Raw genomic sequence first — 22416 nt, forward strand, 5'->3', positions numbered from 1 at the left:
AATGTCTGTTTAAAGGATTAATCTCAAAAATATACAAGCAACTCCTCCAGCTCAACTCTATACATTCTTTTAAAAAACTTCATGTTTTCTTTAATTAACTCTTATTTAATTAGGTCACGCTAAATTTGTGTATAAAAGCAGAGTAAATTCTTGCAGGTGAGAAAACTGTCAAAGAAAATGCTTCTGTAGATGATAGGAAAAATACAGGTTGGCTACAACTGTGAAAGGAAATAGGACAAAGTTCTAGATAAATGCTGGGATTATACAAGCAAAGGAAAAAAAAGATTTGCTGGTTTTGTTTGGCAACTTCTTTCTTAATACTGCTGTATATGAAACTCTCTTTCTTTCCACGTTCCCAACCCTGTTACGTCAGCATCTGTCCTCGACCAGCTTGGCCACTGAGCTCTGTTTGCTGCCCCGGTTCTCCCCAGTGTACCTCACGGCTTCAGTTAAGGGCCTAGAAGGAAATGCTTCAGTAAGACAACAACAACAAAATTGCAGAGCAAGACAGGTAGAACACTTGAGCTTGCCTGTAAATGGAGTGTTTTGATAGAATTAGATTTAATCCTTATTTTGGCAGTGACGTGTGTGGTATACTGGCCAGGAAAGGAAGGAGAGGTCTGCATAGCAAATGGCACGTTTCCATTGTTTATGTTCAGCATTTTAATAACATTAGTATTTGCACAGCTGAAGGAAAGGAAAGCACCCTGAGGATAGACACCATGAGGAACTCCAGAAGTCTGCTAACCAGAAAAACATTAGTTGGGAAAGAGCCATAAATGTTAATAAGCAAAAAGTACCTGAGCCAAGATAAACCTAGTATCGGGATACTAAATTCCAAAAGGACTCAATAAGGAGCACACTGAAATGATTATTTTGACAATTCTTAACTCTACTTTTTTATTTTTATCATGAAGGTATCAATACAGAGATATTCAGAGACAGGAAGTTGGAGATTTCTCCACAATATAGTGAAAACACAAAAGGCTTTAAGTGAGAAACAGCTTTTAATTTCATCTTTGCAATTTATAAGTATGATACATGTGGGACTTGACTTAATCTCTCAGAACCTCAGTTTCCTCATCTGCAAAACAAAAGAAATACCTAGTAAATATTAACTAAAAAAGAAGTTGTAACAGTTCCTTTTACTATTAGTTGGTGCCCTTAGGCCTCTGTCTTGCAATATCTCATTTTAGCTAGTAGGACGATCACCACAGCTTTGGTTATAACTATTCTGCCCTTGCTTTGGGCCAGTAGGGAGATCAATTATAAACTGGATCTTATTCATTATAGGGAAATAGAAACCATGGAAGGCATGGCAAGCCAACTAGCTATTAAGGAGAATGCACAGGGCTTTTGGGCTTCCCTGGTGCCTCAGCTGGTAAAGAATCAGCCTGCAATATGGGAGACGTGGGTTCAGCCCCTGGGTTGGGAAGATCCCCTGGAGAAGGGAAAGGCTATCCACTCCAGATTTCTGGCCTGGAGAATTCCCTGGACTATATAGTCCATGCGGTCGCAAAGAGTCAGACATGACTGAGCAACTTGGGCTTCCCTGGTAGCTCAACTGGTACAAAATCCACCTGCAGTGCAGGAGACTCCAGTTCGATTCCTGGATGTGGAAGATCCGCTGGAGAAGGGATAGGCTACCAACTCCAGTATTCTTGGGCTTCCCTGGTGGCTCAGCTGGTGAAGAATCCGCGTGCAATGCAGGAGAGCTGGGTTCAATCCCTGGGTTGTGAAGATCCCCTGGAGAAGGGAAAGGGAGAATTCCATGGACTGTATAGACCACTCCTATGCTGCATTCCACAATCAGTCTAACTGCTGGGCCTGTGGAGTGCTCCCCTCTCGATCAGTGGAATGCTTCCCATGGTTGGCATCTCTACTTCAAGGAAAGGACGTTCTCCAAGTCTGTGAATACCTTTGACAACAACAATCATATGTGATGCCTCTTCTTAATCTGATGATATCTAACAGTCCTTAAATGGACTTGTGCAACACTCTGTACTTCTACTGTGGACATAATGTGACTGTTAACTTTGCTAATTATTCTGTTTTTGCTGTTTGCCTCCTACATCTGTTAACAGTGTGACTGGATTTGTTTCCAGCTGCAGGAAGGCTTTTAAGTTACAAATGGGTGCTCAAACTCCTGCCACTGTGGCAGCTTCCTCCAACTACTACTTGGGGCCCCTGGATCAGAGACCCTCAATATGAGGGTTAGGAGAATATGTTGCCTCACCAATTTAGGGATGACGCCCCTTTCCCTAGGCAACATAATTCTCCTAAAAGAAAAGGAGGGAATGAGAGGGTAACAGATAGGAAGGCTAGGGGTCTCCAAATGGAGGAAATAGGCTACAAATGTCAGACATTTTTTCTCTCTCTCTCAAGCGGCAGGAGGAAACAAACTGTAAGTGTCAGATTTTGGCTTCCCTGATAGCTCAGTTGGTAAAGAATCCACCTGCAATGCAGGAGACCCCAGCTCAATTCCTGGGTTGGGAAGACCCCCTGGAGAAGGGAAAGGCTACCCACTCCAGTATTCTGGCCTGAGAACTCCATGGACTGTATAGACCATGGGGTTGCGAAGAGTCGGACATGACTGAGAGACTTTCACTTCACTTCACAGGGATTTTTGCAGAAACCAAAGACAGCCTCATCAGCTGTGAGTTTTTTTTACACATTTTTTTATTCTCTCAAATAGATTCTTTCCTCCCACCCTGTCCGAGACCCTGAGGGCTGGTAAAGAACTGGTCACCCCGTTAGACAGGCCGTTTAGCACTAGCCTGGGGGCTGCCCTGTTTGGGTTCTGTGTGCTTTAATCCAAAACTGAGCCTCAGTGATGGTAATGTGCTGCCTGCCCACCTAGCAGACAGTCAGGCCCCACATCCTGGGCCCCCTCCCCCTCCCCTGGATCCTGCCCTACTCTCCAACTGCCCACAGCCACCGATATAGACCGAAAATGGGACAAGGAGAAACACAGAATTAAAAAAAAAAAGAAAAAGTGCTCAGTCAGAGGAAGATCAATGTAGGCCTTGTTTACCACTCTAAAAGGGCTCATGTTTACCACTGGCTGAATAAGCTTGTCTTTCATGGGTCCTCAAGGTGTAGACTTTTGCTGGGTGGTATATAGGCAGTAAAATTCACTTTATTTTTTAAGATTAACTTAATATTTTTTTGTCTTTTGGCAAGTGCTAAAACAGTTGGAAATGCAACTGTGGCAGGCCCAGAAATGGAAAGAATTTGGTTATAGGGGTGTTGAAAAGCTCTGTCAAGAACTTCCTTAACTAGCCTCCTAAGGCACCAAATTTCACCATTAGAATCCCATTATTTTGCCTACAATAAAAGATTTTATCATTATCTTTAGCACCAATTAGATCAAAATACTTAGGCCTTGAGGGGACAATAAAGTACCACTCTGTTTAAGTTGGGATGCTGAGTAGGGCCGGTGCAGTGCTGGGGCCCCGGGCTAAGAGAGACTCCTTCCCAGTGTACAGTACGCACAGGTGCAGTGGGGGGATCCAGGGAGGGAGGCAGTCCTGGGTCCAGAGGTGAGGCCGTCGGGCCTGCAGACAAAGAAAGATGGCAATATGACAAACTTGAGGGAAGTTTAATCTAGAGCCAGACCTCTGTGTAGAGGAAACAGGATTATATTAACTGTGACTTGATTTAAAATTCAAATGCACTGGCTTTCAGAGAGGACTATCTAAAAATGCAGAATAATAACCATTAAAGGTCTTTTTAAAATTTAGCTGTTGTGTCATAAAGCAATCGGATAGTATAACTATCTTAAAGCTACAATACTAGTGACTAATTCTTTCTTCTTTTCAGAACAAATAATAACTCAAAAACCAGAAGGCTATCAGAGATATGTATAAATGAGTTTAAAATAAAAGGCAAAACAATTTTAGGTGTCACTGAGAAATAAAAACAAGTAAGTTCTATTCTTCAAAGCTTTTAAAATCTTTTAAAATAAACTTTTTTCATTTTGGAAACCAAAATCAACATAGTAATTATTGTCTTTTAAGGAAACCATTTCAACCTTTAAACTGTATAGAACACAAAATTGGGAACATATAAAGGTGACCAAGTAGGAAAACCATCTTTCTAAATATATTTTATTTTTTTACTGAATAATGCAGTTGACTGTTCTAAGGTTTTAAATCCTTTCATATTGCAGGAATAAAATAGTAAAAGGAAAAATTAACTCTAAACTTTCATTAAGTATCAGGAATTTCTAAAATTGTTACATGCAAAATGCCCATGGTTCTATGTGGTAGATACTGTAACCTCCATTTTACAGAAGAAAAAACTAACACCTTGAGAGACTTGACTAATGTCACACCACTGTAAATGCTAAATCCAGGAATATACAAGCAGTTGAGAGATCTTGAGAGGAAATTTAAATTCAATGACTTGATTAACTGTTTCTCAGTGGTATTTAATTAATAACTTCAATGCAAACATTTACTTAGAAACAATTGCAATAGGTTAACTTAAACCTGCCATTTACCACCTTGAACTGTCAAGCCTATGATCAGCCACCTATTTCAGCCTCATACAAAATAAACCTCTCCCTTGAGTAGCCGCCATCATCTTATAGTCAAGTGACTGTTTGTTTATTACAATTCTATTTCCCCAAGTGTTTGACATAACAGGAAAATAATTCCAAACTCATGCCAAACCTTAAATGCATTCTACAATTAATCTCCAAACCGCTCATTTATTCATTTAATGAATATTTAATGTCCACCAATATATTAGACACAATTCTTGCTGCTGAAGATTTAAAACCTAAGTCCTTATGAAGTTCATATTTTAATAGGAAAAAGAGATACCAGATAGAGACAGATTGATGGAAGGATGATAGGTAGATGGATTGATAGAGATAAAATAATGTGGATATGTCCTTGTGACAAAAACTGAGAGTTATCATCCAATAATCATTATCATCTTTGTAAGTTAAACTCTGAATTTAACTGGGTCCATGGCCACCCAGAATAAAATTCACATTTCCCAATCTCTCTTGAGCTGTGTATGGTTATGTGACTAAGTCCTGCCAAAGGGAGGTAAACAAAAGAGATCTGAGTCATATCAGGCTATGTTTGAAGGATATCATTCCTCTTTGTTTTTCCCATTGACTGAAATAAGAGCATGCTGACCAGAGCTGAAGCAGTAATTTAGGCCCAAGGGTCTTCATTTTAGGGACAAGGGAGCAAGAAGTTAGAGGTGACTGAGCTTCTGATAATTATATCAATCACATTAACCCTAGATTTTTTACCTATGGGAAAAGTTCATGTATGAGAAAAATAAATTTCCATCTTTTTAAAATTTCTGTTTTTAGGGTTTTCTGTCACATGCATTAGAATTTAATCTAAACTAATACAAAAATATTTTAAAGATAGAGCAGAGTAAGGGACTAGAGTGTGGCACTGTGTAGTATTTCAGACTGAGGGTGATTCAAGGGTGACTGAGGAAGGACTTTGAGGAATCAGCAGTTGGGAAGAGTTCTGAATGCATGAGTAAGCCAAGTGTTAGCAGGATGAGAGCATTCCAGGGAGTGGGACATAGTAAAAGAAAAAGGATACAGCAGGAACATGCTTCTGTGTTCAAAGATCAGCAAGGTGGCCAAGATGGCCTACCTTCTCAACTTCTTATCCTGATTCTCAAACAGGAATACTTGATTCCAGACCTTGAAGAGACAGGCAACTTTGCAGGCATTGTTCTCTACAGGCTCTCTTCAGGAAGACTCATGACTCAGCTATGAGTCTAAACTTTAACTTAGATAGATTCGAGGCTTAACCTTTAATGCCCATTACAAAAAGCTTCTCCACTTCATCCAAATATCACCCATTTTTCTGAAGTTAGCATAGGTTCTCACTCTTGCTTAAGGGATGGCATTATTTAAGGGATAGCTCTGCCCCATATTGCTTTCTTTCTTCTTGAAACTCCTTAGACATTACTGTCAGTGCTTTCACTTTGTTAATAATTCATCATTCTGTTCTAATTCAAGTACGTATTTTTTGCCACCTTGATTAAGACGAAATGTAATAGTTATATCTTCAAAAGTTTAAAAAATCTCTTTTGGCTATTAGCTCTTCAAACAGAAGGTGCTCCATAGAAACTTTCTGTATGTTCATTCAACCATCTCACAAGATAGAAACACAATGGTCCCTCCCTTTCACCAGGAAGATATGAGTAGCTGAAGTATTTGGTGCTATATATAGTCAGTTGATGTCAGCTGGATGCCAGTCTCTTCAGAAAGGCTCAGTCTCCAGTTTGAGTCAGAACTAGGGACCATGCCGTCCCAGGCTCAAGGATAAAAACCATCGGGCCCAAGTGCCATCCATAGTCCATCTCCAGTCTTTCCTCCACAAATTGGGATTCATCCTTCCTGAAAAGCAAGGTGAGTATATTGTTTCTAAAATGTTGTATTAGTCAATTGTCCAAGGAAGTTCAGAGCTGTGACTCATTAATGGGCTTTCTTTGCTTTAAAGGACAGCTGTTGATGCCAATATTAAAATGCTGCCACCAAAGAGTTCTGATTTAATCTGGTGTCCTGTCTTCATTCTTAACAGTTTGCTGGAACTGAAGGCCAGTAAGGAAGCAATGACAGGTTAAAATAAACTGTGAAAGTGAGAGAGGAAGGGGAAAGGAAGCCAGCTCTTTCACTGTTTCTTATTGCCCAATAATGATTGTACTAGTATGTAGATAAGATGGCCTGAAACTCTGAGAATCAGCCTCTGTTCACTGTGACATTGCCTGTCAATGAACAGCATACTCTATCACCAAACAAGGAATGGTATTAGAGTCTTCCAGTAGAAAGCAATAATAAAGAACAAAGATGCTCTCCTTCAAAAGGATGATTATAAAATATTCCAAATGAGTTCTTCACATTGCCTCAATAATGTTCCTTTATTTTTAACAGGGAACAAAAAAAAAATCATGCTATCACATAATACCATGGTGAAGCAGAGGAAACAGCAAGCATCAGCCATCATGAAGGAAATCCATGGAAATGGTATCAATGACAATCCTTCATAGCATTAACAGCTCAGCACTAATGTAGACTGTTCCTGATATTATTTAATATTCTATAGTTTACTTTCTTTAAATTCTTGCTATTCTGTCATAACAAACCTGGAGCTCTAGGGGGTGTGGAAAAGCCTATGGTAACTAATCCTTTTGTAGTCATCCTTTCTCATTTGAAAGCTATTTTCAGATGAACAACTGTTCTAAAGGAATGAAGCAATCTGACAGCTGATGTACATTCTGCTTGGCTTGCCTTTCACACTTCACATTATAAGTTAATATCACCACTTTCAGATCATTTATTTTTTTCTTTTTCTGTTTTTTTTTTCCAGACAGGTCTCATGAAACCTTGCGTTCGTTGTCCATCCCACCAGATCTATATTGATTTCTTTTACCATAAATTACATAAATTATTCAAAATCTGTTCTACTATCCCTTTAGGAAAAAAAAATGTTGTTAAATTAGAATTCATATTAATTGTGAACTTCTTTAACACTGAAATAAGTCTTCATATTTAGTAACTGATTTACCAAAACATTTTGTGTGGAAATCTATTTATAATTTCTAGGAAAATATAGATTTCCTATAGTCTCAAAACATACAACTCAAAAAAATTTTTAATGTAAGATGCAAGATGATACGTCACTCTCTTCTTTAAGTTCTAGCAAAAATTCTAGAAACTAATACTTTATATGTTGCATTTTGATTGTTGTAAAGGAAATTCAAATTTGACTGTTATAAAAGAAATTGAGCAAAGGATAGTGTCAATTTTAAAAGCAAATAAGTGGAATATCTAGATTCCTTTAAGGGCTGATTTGAGCCATTCCAGAATGTATTTGTGGAGTTTTCAGGGCATCTTCTTATTTCCCTTCTATTGACAAGGAATGTGACCTTTTACCTGAACAATACTGAAACCTAGGGAAATGAGATCTGGTGAAGGCAGCTGGGACCAGGCATAAGGGTAGCATTTTCTTCTCTCTCTCTCTTTTAAACTTGTATTGGAGTATAGTTGACTTACAGCTTCACCTTCCATAATGCGAGCTGACTAGAACCAATCAAAGATTCTGTTAGATGCTTCTCCCATAATGTAGTCTTACTTAAGGATTCTGTTAGTTAAGTTTGTTTTGTTTTCATTTTTTGTAATACAAAATCACCATACTGTATTCAACTTAGTCCTGTGCTTTGCTATCATTTTGAGTTAGCTTGAAATAAAGAGAAGATAATTCTGAATCAGACCCCAGAACTAAATTTGTACCAATGTAAGGTTCCAAAATTCATGCTTCCTTTCATTTTTTATGCTTATTTGTATCTCCTGCTTCATGGAGTTTACTTGAAATTGTTTTGACAGATTCTCTGATCAGTAAAGCAAAAATCAGATAATCATTTGAGTCTGTGACTAAACTTACTTACCTTCAAACTAGGCTTGGGATAAATTATCATTTTCTAATTATGTCATAATCATAAATCAATCCATCATTTTAATTTATTCCCAGTTTAAATCATGTGTTGAATTCTACTCTATTACTGATACAGACCTATAAAGAGTATCTTTTTCTTTTTTTGTAACATAACTTTAAAAATGAAATATAAAGAAAAAATACAATTATATCTCAAGGGATAAAAAAATTCTCAAAACTACTATCTCACCACCAACAGGTCCTGGCCATGTAAAGTCTGCTAAAGCCTCCCTCCCAAATCACGGGTAGATTTCCAGTCCCTTAAGTAGAGTCACATGCTCTGCCTTAGTTTGGAGGTCAAGTACTACAGATAACACACGGATAACTGCAGACTCTTTCTTAACTCATCTCAACTAAAATAGCTGTAGTACTTTTGGAAATAACTTAAATAATCTCCCTCTTTTATTTCCTCTGACATATTATATGGAACTTTACTATTTGTATATGTTATATTGTTTAGAGATGTGGAATTAGAGGGCTATCATTTTTCCTAAGGAGGCAGAAATGAGACATGGACTTCACAGAAAACTTTTTTGGGAAAAATTCTCCAAATTTTCAAACACTTCATACCAGTAAAAACCTGGACAATGTATGATGAAGCACACAACAGTCTTGATCTTAATTCTAAGACTAAGTAAGTAAAATTTAGACTGACTTGTCTTTTATAAAAATGATCAGAGAAATTCTTCTCCGAGTCTACATTCTTCTTCCATTCCCTTCTCCCCTTGTGCATCAAGATTCTTGTGTGGTTTTTTTTTTTTCAGTATTATAATTCATTTATTTTTTACATTACTTTTCAAAAACATATAGCCAGGAGAATGAAATGTGACAATGAGATGGCTAAATGAGTTGCTTTCTAAACCTGAACTAGAAGTTCAGTCCAGTTCTTGCTGTGGGGAGAGAGATTATAGCTAGTGAGCCTTGAAATCTGTCAATAGAAAAATACAAGAATCAAAAGAAGGGTTTTTCATCACAGCACTCAATCTGAAGGAGAAATAACCTCAAAGAATTACTGAAAAATCCTATCCATACAGACTAGGATACATTGAGCTGGATTGCCTGAGTAAAAATGTAGATGGCTCCCTGCCTCTAACAAACCCCAAACTGTTCATTCATTATGGAGCTATAATGCTGCTAAGTCACTTCAGTCGTGTCTGACTGCATGACCCCATAGATGGCAGCCCACCAGGCTCCCCTGCCCCTGGGATTCTCCAGGCAAGAACACTGGAGTGGGTTGCCATTTCCTTCTCCAATGCATGAAAGTGAAAAGTGAGAGTGAAGTCACTCAGTCCTGTAATACTCTTACCGACCCCATGGACTGCAGCCGACCAGGCTCCTCCGTCCATGGGATTTTCCAGGCAAGAGTACTGGAGTGGGGTGCCATTGCCTTCTCCAGGAGCCATAATGATTTGGTGCCAAATTATATACCAGAAGCAAATATACTACACTCTCAATAGTAACTAATAGAAAGTATCCCCTAGTACTAAGGCAGACAGTCCTCATCATCACATCATGATGATCATCATCATCAGCATCAGAAGTGTTAGAGGTGATGGTAGTAACTGTTTAGTGCTATGGCTGTGATACAAAACTTATAAGCATTAAACAGAAATATCAGAGCCATGCTGTTACCATCTAACAAGTGCTATTCTAAAAGACAAAAACACAAAAATATTTTGCCATTATTGGAGCATGAATTAGTTACGGAGGCAAGAAAAGATGGCTTGTAACGGTGGGTAACGCCCACTAGTCCTGTGCTATTTACTCCTGAAGCTGTACCCATTCTCCAGTGGCGATCACGTTTCTCTCTCAGGAACTCATTTGAGACCCAGGAAGGGTAGTGGGTGGGATAAATGAATAGGAAGTAGTAAGTCGATAGAGAAAGAGAAGGGGAAATGAGAATGGAAGGGGGAGAGGTACACTCGAACAACTGGCATCTGTCAGAAATGGGGTGGGGGAAGGAATAGGAATTAAAATCACATGAGAACTGGGAGTATGCTGGCCCCTGATTTCAAGCACAAATACACTTAAGAAGAGCTTTCAGAAGTAGAAAGACTGTTTCAGCCGCCCTACAGTTTTACCACTTGGGTTTTGTGAGGGCTTCTTTGGTATGTTTTTTGTTTTTTCCCTCATGACTGGTGAACAGCAACAGTACATGGAAGAAGACTGGGCAGATTTTTTTTGTGATTTCAGGAAAAGAGGTTAGTCTGTGGTCTGAAAACAGGAAGCCAGGTTCTAAATGGAGTGCTATTGTTCATATGGTACCAGGAGCCCTGGGTTCCAGACCAGACATCTAATTCCTCACCTGAAATTGAAGAGGTTGGGTTTGTTGAGACATCTACTTCTAAAATTTCATGACTCTAATGTATTGAGCTATGTGTATTTGAGTTTCCCCATCAATAGCAAAGGCAATGATAATATTGACACAAATTGCAGGGATGCTTTGAAAAGCATAATCATGATGTCTTAACTTTCAGATGAAAGATTATGTGAGGACCCCTTTTACTTTTCCTATACAAGCATATCTTAAACTGTAATTGATCAAGTTATCCGTATAAAAATGAGGACACAAGGAAGGCCTTAAATATCATAGATCAAATGTAAAAAGTCTGGGGGAGAAAAAGAACTTAACCTAATGCTTCAATGTACAGGTCTGAGAGTTTCCTTTGGTTTAAAATTTCACACTAGCATTCTTATAACCCTGAGAAAAATCATGCTTTATTTTGAAAATCAGTGTGCAGTAATATGTTGTAAAATTGTGGATATTTCTAAACCTGCCATAGATTTCTAAAACCTCTAATAAGGTCCTCCAGAAAAGTAGCAGCAGAGAACCAGGCTAAATTCCAGTTTATACCAAAGTTGAAATGATAATGTTTAATTCTTGCCATAATTTCATCATCCTAATTTCTTTGTTTTTTTCACTCTAACATACTCCAGATGTACATTTTACAAACAGTTCTGGTTGAGTTACTGGTTTGTGTAATTCAATTTGCATAGTTCAATACATTGGTAATCTCATTTTTTAAATGTTTATAGATTTACACAGTTTATAAGTGGCAATACTTTTAACAGTAAAGTTTTTTTTCAGCATATTAGTATTCATTTTATTGTGTTTTAAAATGTATTCATTTCAAACTTTAAAATATGGTAAATGCAGGGACATTTGTAACTATTAGGTAGAAGATGATAAAAAGAGACACTGAAGAAGATGATAGCTGCTATAAACTAGTTTCTTAGTTTTAATCCTTGGAAAAACAAAAATCTCTGAGATTTAGGTAATTCAGTATGAGTTTTAAAGTTGCAGAAAATAATCCTTGAGTTTTTCAGCTATGGAAATGGTTATTATGTTACTGTATGTATCTGTGCTTTCAGAACAGTAAAGTTTTGAAAACTTTATAGTTGAGAACTCAAATCAAGGCATAGAGATATGAAGTAGGAAAATACAGAATCCCAGATGAATTTCAAAATCAACTTTTTTCATGTAAAGAAAACTATCAGAAATTACTAGTAAACTTTTAATCAAATGTAGACTTTTGAAGCACTATTCAAAATTAAATTTGGACTATTAACTTCTTTACATAACATGTGTATATGCATATTTCATTATGCAATGATGTATGTTTATGGATTATTATTCAGTGCACATAGGTTAACTGTAAGCAGGCCAGAGAGTCCTGTGTAAATGCAGAGATCTCTTGGCTTCAATCAGGTTTTTAAGTAAACTGACAGGACGACTCTCAAGTTAATCAGTTTCAATTATCTCCCCTTCTGTGGCTTCACCCATTCTACCAGAATTGCAACTGCTAGTGAATCACAGGGAAACAGTTTTAAAAGATTTTTGTCTTACTACAATTATTTGAGTATCTTTATAAATTGTGAATTGGACTCACTGATCTAACTAAATATATAACATTGGCAGGATCAAATTTTCAAAATAAAAACACAGAACTACCTGTGCATCCATAAATCCTTGCTGACTAAGTTTCAAACCTATGAAGTAAATGTGAAAAAAAGAATGTTTCCTTTTGGAAGAATTCAGATTCAGGGTCTGCTCATAAGACTACATATTGAAGGAAGGTTTGAAAAAAGAAATTGATCACATTTTCAAAGACCACTGATACTCCCACCAAAATGCATTTTTTCACTTGGTTTCCAGTACTTATAGTAATGTGGCTAAAGTGGAAGGAAAGCACACTCAAAAATCAAAATTTTGAACTTTTTAATGTAAGATTTTAAATCTTAATCTAACTGGAAAAATGTATCTGATAAAGAATATTAGTTACAATTATTTGATATCTCTAGTAGATTGAAAAATGTGGAGTTTTTTGTGGAAATTAATTTTCTTATGGTCAAGACCCTAAAGGTGTATTTTAATATTTTTTATAATTGGATATTTATTTCAAAGTAACCACTGATTTCCTTAAAATAGTAGCAGGCTATAATGGATTAAGTCCTATAAGATCTTTAAAGAATAAATGGAAAATTCTGGATCACTATGAATGACATCAACAGGAAAGTATGTCTAGCAATATTATTTTCAATAGATGATCTAATGCCACAAAGACAACCTTCTAATCCATCAGGGCAAGGATATGAACCCTGAATAAGTTATATCATTTATCAGGCATCCAGATAAAACACTGTTAAGACTCTGCACAGAGGTTTGCAATAAAGAGCAGGCAACAGCTGAACTTGGATTCTATGTGCTCAGTTGAGAGAATTCTTCACTCTGAAAGTTTAAATAAATGAGTGTTCATATGTTAGATGTCCCAACTCACAGATGGTCTGGAACTCGAGCTCTAGTTACATCATAAACTCAACTACTGGAAAGGAAGGGGAAAAAACCCTTGGAAAATTTGGTTTATGTCTTTTATTGTTTGTTTATGCAAAACATGTTGACTTAAAATGTTCCTATGTCTATTAGTAAGATAGTGAATATTTAACTGGTTTTTTAGGTGGGGAATGCTTCGGCTTGTAGAGTTTGCAAAATTCTGTAATTATTAAGTTTATATAATTTAATTTTAATAGTGGCTATATTCACTGACTTTAACTACTGGCTCACAGAATTTCTGGAAATTTATTGATTGACTCTTGTGAGCCAGGACAAGCCTGCTTCAGACACCAGTAGACTTCTCATGAAGTTATCTCATCCCAGAGATCCACAGTACCTTCAGATGGTCACTCAAAGCAAATGAACTCCTTGAGTGTTACTTATAGAGTAAGAGAGAAAATTTAGGTTTAAAGAAAGTAAAAGTAAGTATGAAGAATAAGAAAAGAGAGTTGAGAGTTGGTCAGTTATGTGTGCCTTCTTCTCCTCTTTCCTTTTTGTCCCTTATTTCTCTCTTGTGGTATAAATTTACTGTAAAAATGGACTGCACCAGCTGATTGTTGAGGGTAGGTTCCTCATGGCTCTTGCTATACATCTATTCCTGCAGCAGCCTGAGTGATGATTATTGTGTTTTGCTAAAAAGGAGTGAATGTTTCTTATGAGTCCAAACAAGTCTGGCCAGAGGTATAGTTTATACCTCTGTTCTTTTTTCCCTTTCTTCTTCAAGACTCCTACTGATGGGCTTCTTGGCTAAGCGTCTTTACTCTTTCTTGTGATTCCAGTCTTTATAAACTTTTTGGACTTTTATCAGTGAGATGAAGATCTGAAGAGAATGACCATATCAGTTAGCATGCTTTTTTAGTTGAAAATAGCAAAAAATCAGAAACCAACTAGATTGAAAAATAAAGGGAATTTACTACCTATTATAACTGAAAAGTTCAGAGGTGATTCAATAAATCTTCATCTGGCAGCTCAAGTATGCTATTAAGGACCAGTTTCTTTCTCTGCCTCGGCTCTGATTTCCTTGGGGTAAGTTTCACCTCATGTCTGACTCTATCATTTTATCAAGTACATATCAACAGTCTGCAGGACAATGTGCATCCATGCTTATATGCAGCAGGAAAGAAAGTATATTTGGCACAGTGTACACAAAGAAAAGTCCTGGTATTTTCTCTCATTGGCCTAGGTCCTCACACACCTGTTCCTGTATCAATCACAAAAGTAGTAATTCCTCTCAAACATACCTCAGAGGACTATTGTAACTCTAAGGGGCCAGAGGGATAGGATTCACTTAGGTCATGTGGTTATTTCAGAAACATTGGTGGAATCAGCTAATATTGGCGGTCATTAGGAAGAGGAAAATGAGAGAAAAGTTTTCTCAAATCCTTGTCTTGGAGTCTCCAAATTACACTTATGCCATAGCTTGAAATTTAGAACTTTTAGAAAATAATAATACACTATTTCCTTTTTCTAGACTCTATTTTCATTTAACTGTTTATAATGACTCAAACTGGTAACAGAAAAGAGGAGAAAGAGAAAAGCTGCATCCTTGTTTTGGTTTCATTATGGAAAAACTTTATAGCATTAATTGTAAGGAGAAAGATTCCATTATAGTTAAGTCCCCTACATATGAACTGTCAGGCTGCATGCTTTCAAAGATGCCTGTATGCCAGCTCTTGTACTGCACTACTGTACTTTTCAAGGTACTGTGTTGTTTATTGGTAATTATAAATGTTTTTTGCTGAGTGTGTCCGTTATGTATTATTTGTGTGAAATTATTACAGTATGGTGCTATATGGCTGATTGTGTTAGTTGGGTACCTATGCTAACTTTGTTGGACTTTATGAATGCACTCTTTGAACAGAACTCTTTCACATATACAGGACATACTGTATTATAAAGGCTGTCTGTCATCTTTGCATTTTCTAGTGGTTGCCTGGTTTGGGGCATTTTTTAGTTCCTGAAAATGTCCCAGTTGAAAGGTTTTTCAGGAAAAATCTAAATTTGTTTAAAAACATTACTTGTAATATACAACTGTTAAACAGAATGTGTATTCCTATAAGGTTAATTGACAAAAATCTATGGATTTCAATTTTCTGTAATTCTTTTTATCTTCTCTGTCACACATTGCTAACTGAATTCTTTCAAGAAGCATTTAAAGGTGATTTCCCCTCCATCCCCTAGTATTGTGAAGTAAAGTGAAAGTAGCTCTGTTGTGTCCCAACTCTTTGCCCCCATGGACTATACAGCCCATGGAATTCACTAGGCCAGAATACTAGAGTGGGTAGCCTTTCCCTTCTCCAGGAGTTCTTCTCAAACCAGGATCGAACCCAGGTCTCCCGCATTACAGGCAGATTCTTTCCCAGCTGAGCCACAAGGGAAGCCCAAGAATACTGGAGTGGGTAGCCTATTCCTTCTCCAGGGGATCTTCCGGACCCAGGAATTGAATCAGGGTCTCCTGCATTGCAGGCCGAGAATCAACTGAGCTATTCAGTTCAGTTTATTTCAGTCACTCAGTCGTGTCCGACTCTGCGACCCCATGAATCACAGCGCACCAGGCCTCCCTGTCCATCATCAACTCCCAGAGTTTACTCAAACTCATGTCCATCGAGTCAGTGATGCCATCCAGCCATCTCATCCTCTGTCGTCCCCTTCTCCTCCTGCCCCCAATCCCTCCCAGCATCAGGGTCTTTTCAAATGAGTCAACTCTTCACATGAGGTGGCCAAAGTACTGGAGTTTCACCTTCAGCATCAGTCCTTCCAATGAACACCCAGGACTGATCTCCTTTAGGATGGACTGGTTGGATCTCCTTGCAGTCCAAGGGACTCTCAAGCGTCTTCTCCAACACCACAGTTCAAAAGCATCAATTCTTCAGTGCTCAGCTTTTTTCACAGTCCAACTCTCACATCCATACATGACCACTGGAAAAACCACAGCCTTGACCAGACAGACCTTTGTTGGTAAAGCAATGTCTCTGCTCTTTAATATGCTATCTAGGTTAGTCATAAATTTCATGGCTGCAATCACCATCTGCAGTGATTTTGGAGCTCAAAAAAATAAAGTCTGACACTGTTTCCCCATCTATTTCCCATGAAGTGATGGGACCAGATGCCATTAGGGAAGCCCTAATATTGTACCAAATTATTATAAGCAATACTGTGGCTTTTCTATCATTTGTGATCTAAAGGGAATTTATTTTGATTCCAGAATCAAAAAGCTGAGACAGTTCACTCTTGTCACACTTTCTAGAATACTGACGGATACAGACACACTGAAAAATAACCCAGTTCCTCCTCCCATGTTGCAAGCACACAGTAACAGAAACTCCAAACACTTGCAAATAAAAAGAAGTGAATATTTCTTGTATAATTCAGCAGAGCTGGCAAACAAACCCCAAGAAACTATAAAATAGTCTCATTCACTCTGCTGTTGGCCTTCATTCCTCTTCTATAAGCTACTTCTGCCATCCCCAGGGACTGTAAAGCACAGAATTTTTTTTTCCATCTTAGCAGACAATGCCATTCTGCATTCATTAGGAAGTGCTATGAGAAATTTTTAAATTGAACATGTTAATTAGAATAGACTTAATTTTTTGGAGCAGTTTACAGAAAAATTGAACAGAAATTATAGTACAGTGTTCCTATGTACCCTTCTTCTTCCAATATATAGTATCTCCTATTATTAACATCTCAGTGTATTATGCTATGATTGATGAATCAATATTTATATAGTAGTATTAACTGAAGTCCATAGTGTACGTCAGGGTTCACACTGGGTTCTATTGTTCAATGGGTTTTCATGAATGCAGACTGTCATGTACCTGCCATTATAATATCACACAGAATAGTCTCACTGCCCTAGAAGTCCTCTGTGCTCAACATCTTCATCTGCACTCCTCCCCACAGGCAGTTGACAACCACTGACTGATTCTTTTCCTTTCCTACAAAGTTGTGTCTTCCAGAATGTCATATAGTTGGAGTCACACAGTAAGCCATTACATACTGGCTTCTTTCACTTAGCAATATACATTTAAGGATCCTTCATGTCTTTTCATGGCTTGCTAGCTCTTAATTAAACTTCTGATTTTGAGATAAAAGTTTACCTGCAGCTGTAAGAATGAATAGGCTTCCCAGGTGGCTCAGTGGTAAAGAATCTGCCTGCCAATGCAGAGGACAAGAGTTTGATCCCTGCATCAGGAAGATTCACTGGAGAAGGGAACGGCTACCCAATCCAGTATTCTTGCCTGGAGAATTCCATGGACACAGGAGCCTGACAGGCTATAGTCCATGAGGTAGCAAAGAGTTGGACACAACTGAGCTGAGTGACTGAGTACAGAGGCGTGTAAGAATACAGAGCAATGACCCAGTATGCTTTCCCAGTTTCCCCCAATATCAAAATCTTCAAAACTATGGTATAATATCAACGAGAATATTGACATTCATGCAGTCCAGAGACTCCTATCAATCAGTAATCTACCTCCTATATATGTATTTTTTCATTTTAAGATGCTGTAAAATGCAATCATACAGTATGCAACCTTTGAGGATTACCTTTTTTTCACTCAGTGTAGTTCCCTGGAGGTAGATCCAGCTGTATGTTTCAATAGTTTGTTTGCTTTTATTGCTGAGTACCATGCAATGGATGGATCATAGTGTTTTTAATCATTTGTTGTTGTTTAGTAGCTAAGTTGTGTCCAACTCTCTTGAGACCCTATGGACTGTAGCCCACCAGGTTCCTCTGTCCATGGGATTTCCCAGGCAAGAATACTGGAATGGGTTGCCATTTGCTTTTCCAGGGACTCTTTCCAACCCAGAGATTGACTCCACATCTCTTGCAATTGTAGGAGAGCTGTGAACATTTGTGTATAGGTTTTTGTGTGAATATAAAACTTTCATTTCACTAGGATAAATGCTCAGTATTGCTGATATGCTCTATTTTCAATTTCACTTAGTTCAATGAATTTTTTATTTCCTTTGAGACTGCTTTGACCCACAGATTGTTTAGGAGTATTTTGTTGTTGTTGTTTCCAAATATTTGGAAATTTTCTTGTAATCTTTCTGTTCCTGATTTGTAGTGTGATTCCATTTTGATCAAAGATCATACTGGGTATAATTTTCACTCTTTTAAATCTGTTGAAGCTTATTTTATGGTGCAGGAAATGGTCTATCTTGGAGTATACTCTATGTGCACCTGGAAAGAATGTGTAACTTTTGCTGTTCAGTAGAGTAGTTTACAAACATTTACATCCTACTAGTTGATGGTGTCGTTGACTTCTTTTATGTCCTTGCTCATTTTCTCTCTGTTCATTGAGAAAGGGATGTTGAAGTCTCCAACTATAACTGTGGATTTATCTATTTCTCCTTTTAGTTCTATTAATTTTTGCTTCATATTCAGCTCTGTTTTCTGATGAATACACATTTAGGAGTTTTAGGTCTTCTTGGTGGACTGAACTGACACTTTAATCATTATATAACATTCTCCCTCTCTGGTTATTTCCTTTGTTCTGAAGTCCACTTTATCTGATATTAATAGAACCACTTCTACTTCCCATTGATTAATGTTTGTTTGATATCTTTTTCTATCCTGTTACTTTCAACTTGCCTATATTGCTCAAGGTACTTATTTTTGAAGTGGGTTTCTTCTAGACAATTAATATTTGGGTCATGTTTTTAAATCCAATCACTAGTCTCTATCCTCTAATTACTATATTTTTAGCATTTATATTTAATGTAATTATTGATGTAGTAGACCTTAAGTCTATCATTTTAGTTTTTGCTTTCTGTTTGTTGTCTGTTTTTCATTTGTTTTCTTAGTTTCCTATGGGGTTTCTTGCCTATTTTTCAGAATTCAATTTTTATTTATCTCTAGTTTTTCAAGCACATATGTATAGTTTTTAGTAGTTGTTCTATTACATTATATATGTTTAATTTATCAAAGTCTACTGATGTCATTTTATCAGTTTAAGTGAAGTACAGAAAACCTACCTACCTTTATGTCTATTTACCTCTCCCTGTTTATAATATAATTGCTACTGTTTACAACTGTTACCTATTTTCTACATACATTTATAATTATATCTGAGAGGTTTATAATTTTTGCTTCTATAAGCAAACATAATTTAGAAAACTCAAGAGGGAAAGGAAAACTTATTGTATTTATCCACATTTTTGCTTACTGTAATATTTTCTTGTTCTTGATGTTTAAAGGTTTCTTATTTTGTTTCCATCTTGTTTAAAGAACTTCACTTAGTTATTTGCTATGGTCTGAATATTTGTGTCCCCCTAGAATTCATATATTGAAATCCTAATGTCCCTGATGAGGCCTTTGGGTGGTGATTAGGCCATGAGAGTAGGGTCTTCATGAATGATATTAACATCTTTATAAAAGAAGCCCAAGAGAGCTACCATGTCTCTTCCACTGCATGAAAACAAAGTGAGAAGTAGGCAGTCTGCAACTCAGAAGAACGACTTCAACTGAACCAACTATGCTGGAACCCATATCTCACACTTACAGCCTCCAGATCTATAGGAAATATATTTCTGCTGTTTATAAGTCACCAGTCTTGGATGTTTTGTTATAATTAGCATGACTCATTCTTTTAGGGTAGGTCTCCAGGAAAACTAATCTCCTACTTTTCCTTCATCTGAAGATGTCTCAAATGCCCCTTTATTTCTAAAGAATGTCTTTGACGGGCATCAGATTCTGGGTTGACGTTTCTTTTCTTTCAGCATTTTTGTGCCACTTCCTTCTGGTCTTCATGGTTTCTGATGAGAAATCTACTGTCATTCTCATTTTTTTCTCCCTATAGGTAAGTTGTCATTTTTCTCTGGCTGCTTTCAAGATTTTCCCTTTGTCTTTAATTTTTAGAAATTTATGATATGTTTTGTTGTAGAGTTCTATAGATTTATCTTTCATAGACAACTTTTAGCTTCCCAAATCTGTAGGTTTATGTTTCTTGACAAATTTGGGAAGTTTTCAGCCATTATTTCTTTGTGTACTTTTCCAGCCCTACACACCTCCTCCCCTTCTGGGACTTCAGTGATACAAATGCTGTATCTTTTGTTGTAGTCACACTGATCCCTAAGGCTTTCTTTACCTTTTTTCTTATTTTTTTTCTCTTTTGTTCTTATTGGGTAATTTCCATTACTCTGTCTCCCAGTTCACTGATTCTTGCCTTTATCCCCTCCATTCTGCTATTGAATCCATCCACTGAACTTTTTATTTGGGGTATTTTTTTCAGTTCTGAAGTTTCCATTTGGGTCTTTATAACTTTTATTTCAGTCATGATTTTTTTTCCCTTTGCTAAAGTTTTCTAAAATTTTCCATTTGCTTCCAGAAACTTTGTAATTGCTCTTTGAAGCATTTTTTATCATGGCCACTTTAAAATCTTTGTTATATAATTTTAATATCTCAGTCTTCTCATGCTGGCATCGGTCTTTTTTCCCATTTAGTTTGAGATCTTCTTGTTTCTATGACAAATGAGTTTTTTATTTGAGCCTGCACATTTTCATATTATATTTTAAGAATCTTGCTCTTATTTAAGCCTTCAATTTTATCTATACTTGTCTGACATTGCTTCAGGACGGGAAGGAGAGTGCCACCTCATTCATCACTGCCAGGTAGAAATAAGAAGTCACGGTTTCAGTTGGCTCGCATTGAAACTTGAGGTCACTTAGTTACTACCAGGAGGTGGTGGGAGTTCAGAATCCCCACCGAGTCTCCACTAACTCTGCAGGGATTGAGGGCTGTTACTGGCTAACAGGGACGAACGCCCCAGCTTCCTCCTTGGCATCTCAGATACCACCCTTATATAAGGGTGCACTGGGGAACCTTGTTATAGCTTTGCAAGGGTAAAATCCTGGGCTCTACACTTGAAATTTGTTGGTATGGGTGAGGCTAGTTTTTTTCTGTGGCATTTGGCTAAAGTAGAGTAGCTATTGTCTTAAAGTTTCTTGTCTTTATAGGTTGCTCCTTTCTGGTCTTGACTGGTGAGAACACTCTTTTACTGTAGGTTTTTGGCTGCACCTGTTGCACGTTTCTCAGTTAAAAGCATTTTCAGCTCCAAGTCTGGGATATGTGGGGCCAAAAGAAACCCAAAGAATTAGTACCATGTTGTTCCTTGGTCCTGAGATCCCTAGCTGGTCTGCCTTCTTCCCTCCAACTTTTAGTCTTCTTATGTTTATTTTATACTAATGTCCAGGATTTTTAGTTTTACTTAGTAAATGTACACAGAAAAGTATATCTAGTCTATCTTCAAAGAAACAGAAGTCTTGATATCACAATTTTTATAATTAGCAGAGCTCCTCTTCAGTTAACATCAAAATATATAAGCAAAATGATTTCTTCAAAGCAAAATAAGAAAATTTATAAGCAATTTTATTATTTTATCCCTAAAGACCTCAAAAAGCCTAATTATTAGGGTTAATTTGTAACATCAGAAAATGTTGTCCCAATCTTCCAGAATATTTATTTTATGAATGGTCCAATTTTTTTTCTCTGCATTTAACAGCAGCTCACAGTGGCAAAAGAACTCTGTGTGTTACCAAAAAAAGCATTTCTGATTAAAGGAGCAAATGGAGGAGTTTTCTTTCTTTGGGATTTCAGAAAAGTCCTTCAGTACTAGAAATAGAAAATAATAGTTGTTTACTGAACATCTCCTCTATTTAAGGCATGGAGGACACAAAGACAAAAACATAAAGAAAATGCAAATCACAGAGTAAGTAAAATGGAATCAAGTAATATTGATTCAGTGCTATGGGAATACAGAAAAGGCATAAATAATTATGCATAGAAATTTTGGAGAAGGAATTGACAAAAATGGCACATAAACTGGATTGAGAAGGATTATTCAATACTTACCACCTACCTACTTTATGTTAGGCTCCTTGATGCAAAATATAGAGTTAATAGTATTCTGACAGAGAAATGGGTGGCATGAGTCAAAGTATAAGCATTCTTGTAATGGAGACAGTTCAAACTGGTACATAACAATGCTGGGAGTCAAACAGGGCTTATGAACAGAATAATGAGTGGAATTGTTTGATAAGTCACTAAATAAGGAAAGAATAAATTAATAGTGTCATTAAACTTCACTCACTCTTTTATGT

At 37.1% G+C, this 22416-nt stretch overlaps 1 protein-coding gene and 1 long non-coding RNA gene across 5 annotated transcripts in view; one reads left to right on the forward strand and one right to left on the reverse strand.

Moving 5' to 3' along the window:
* Nucleotides 1-871: 871 nt before the first annotated feature.
* Nucleotides 872-22416, reverse strand: part of LOC110137041 (uncharacterized) — a 62785-nt gene continuing 41240 nt past the window's right edge. For both annotated transcript variants that reach the window (XR_011482558.1, XR_011482557.1), the window contains exons 3-5: nucleotides 3496-3557; nucleotides 1581-1746; nucleotides 872-1084 (exon numbers count right to left, since the gene is read on the reverse strand). This is a non-coding gene — a long non-coding RNA (uncharacterized lncRNA). The remainder of the gene's footprint in view (nucleotides 1085-1580; nucleotides 1747-3495; nucleotides 3558-22416) is intronic.
* MYOZ2 (myozenin 2) overlaps nucleotides 6241-22416 on the forward strand; it is a 39143-nt gene continuing 22967 nt past the window's right edge. Inside the window, exons 1-2 of one of the 3 annotated variants that reach the window (XM_020893229.2) lie at nucleotides 6241-6397; nucleotides 6920-7012. In XM_020893229.2, the coding sequence (XP_020748888.1) occupies nucleotides 6937-7012 (76 nt within the window). In that variant the 5' untranslated portion in view covers nucleotides 6241-6397; nucleotides 6920-6936. Of the gene's footprint in view, nucleotides 6398-6919; nucleotides 7013-20037; nucleotides 20118-22416 lie in introns of those variants that run through there. The other 2 variants (XM_070452385.1, XM_020893230.2) reach the window with 2 other exon arrangements.

This window comes from Odocoileus virginianus, chromosome 21 (assembly GCF_023699985.2).
Source record: "Odocoileus virginianus isolate 20LAN1187 ecotype Illinois chromosome 21, Ovbor_1.2, whole genome shotgun sequence".
Lineage (NCBI taxonomy): Eukaryota > Metazoa > Chordata > Mammalia > Artiodactyla > Cervidae > Odocoileus > Odocoileus virginianus.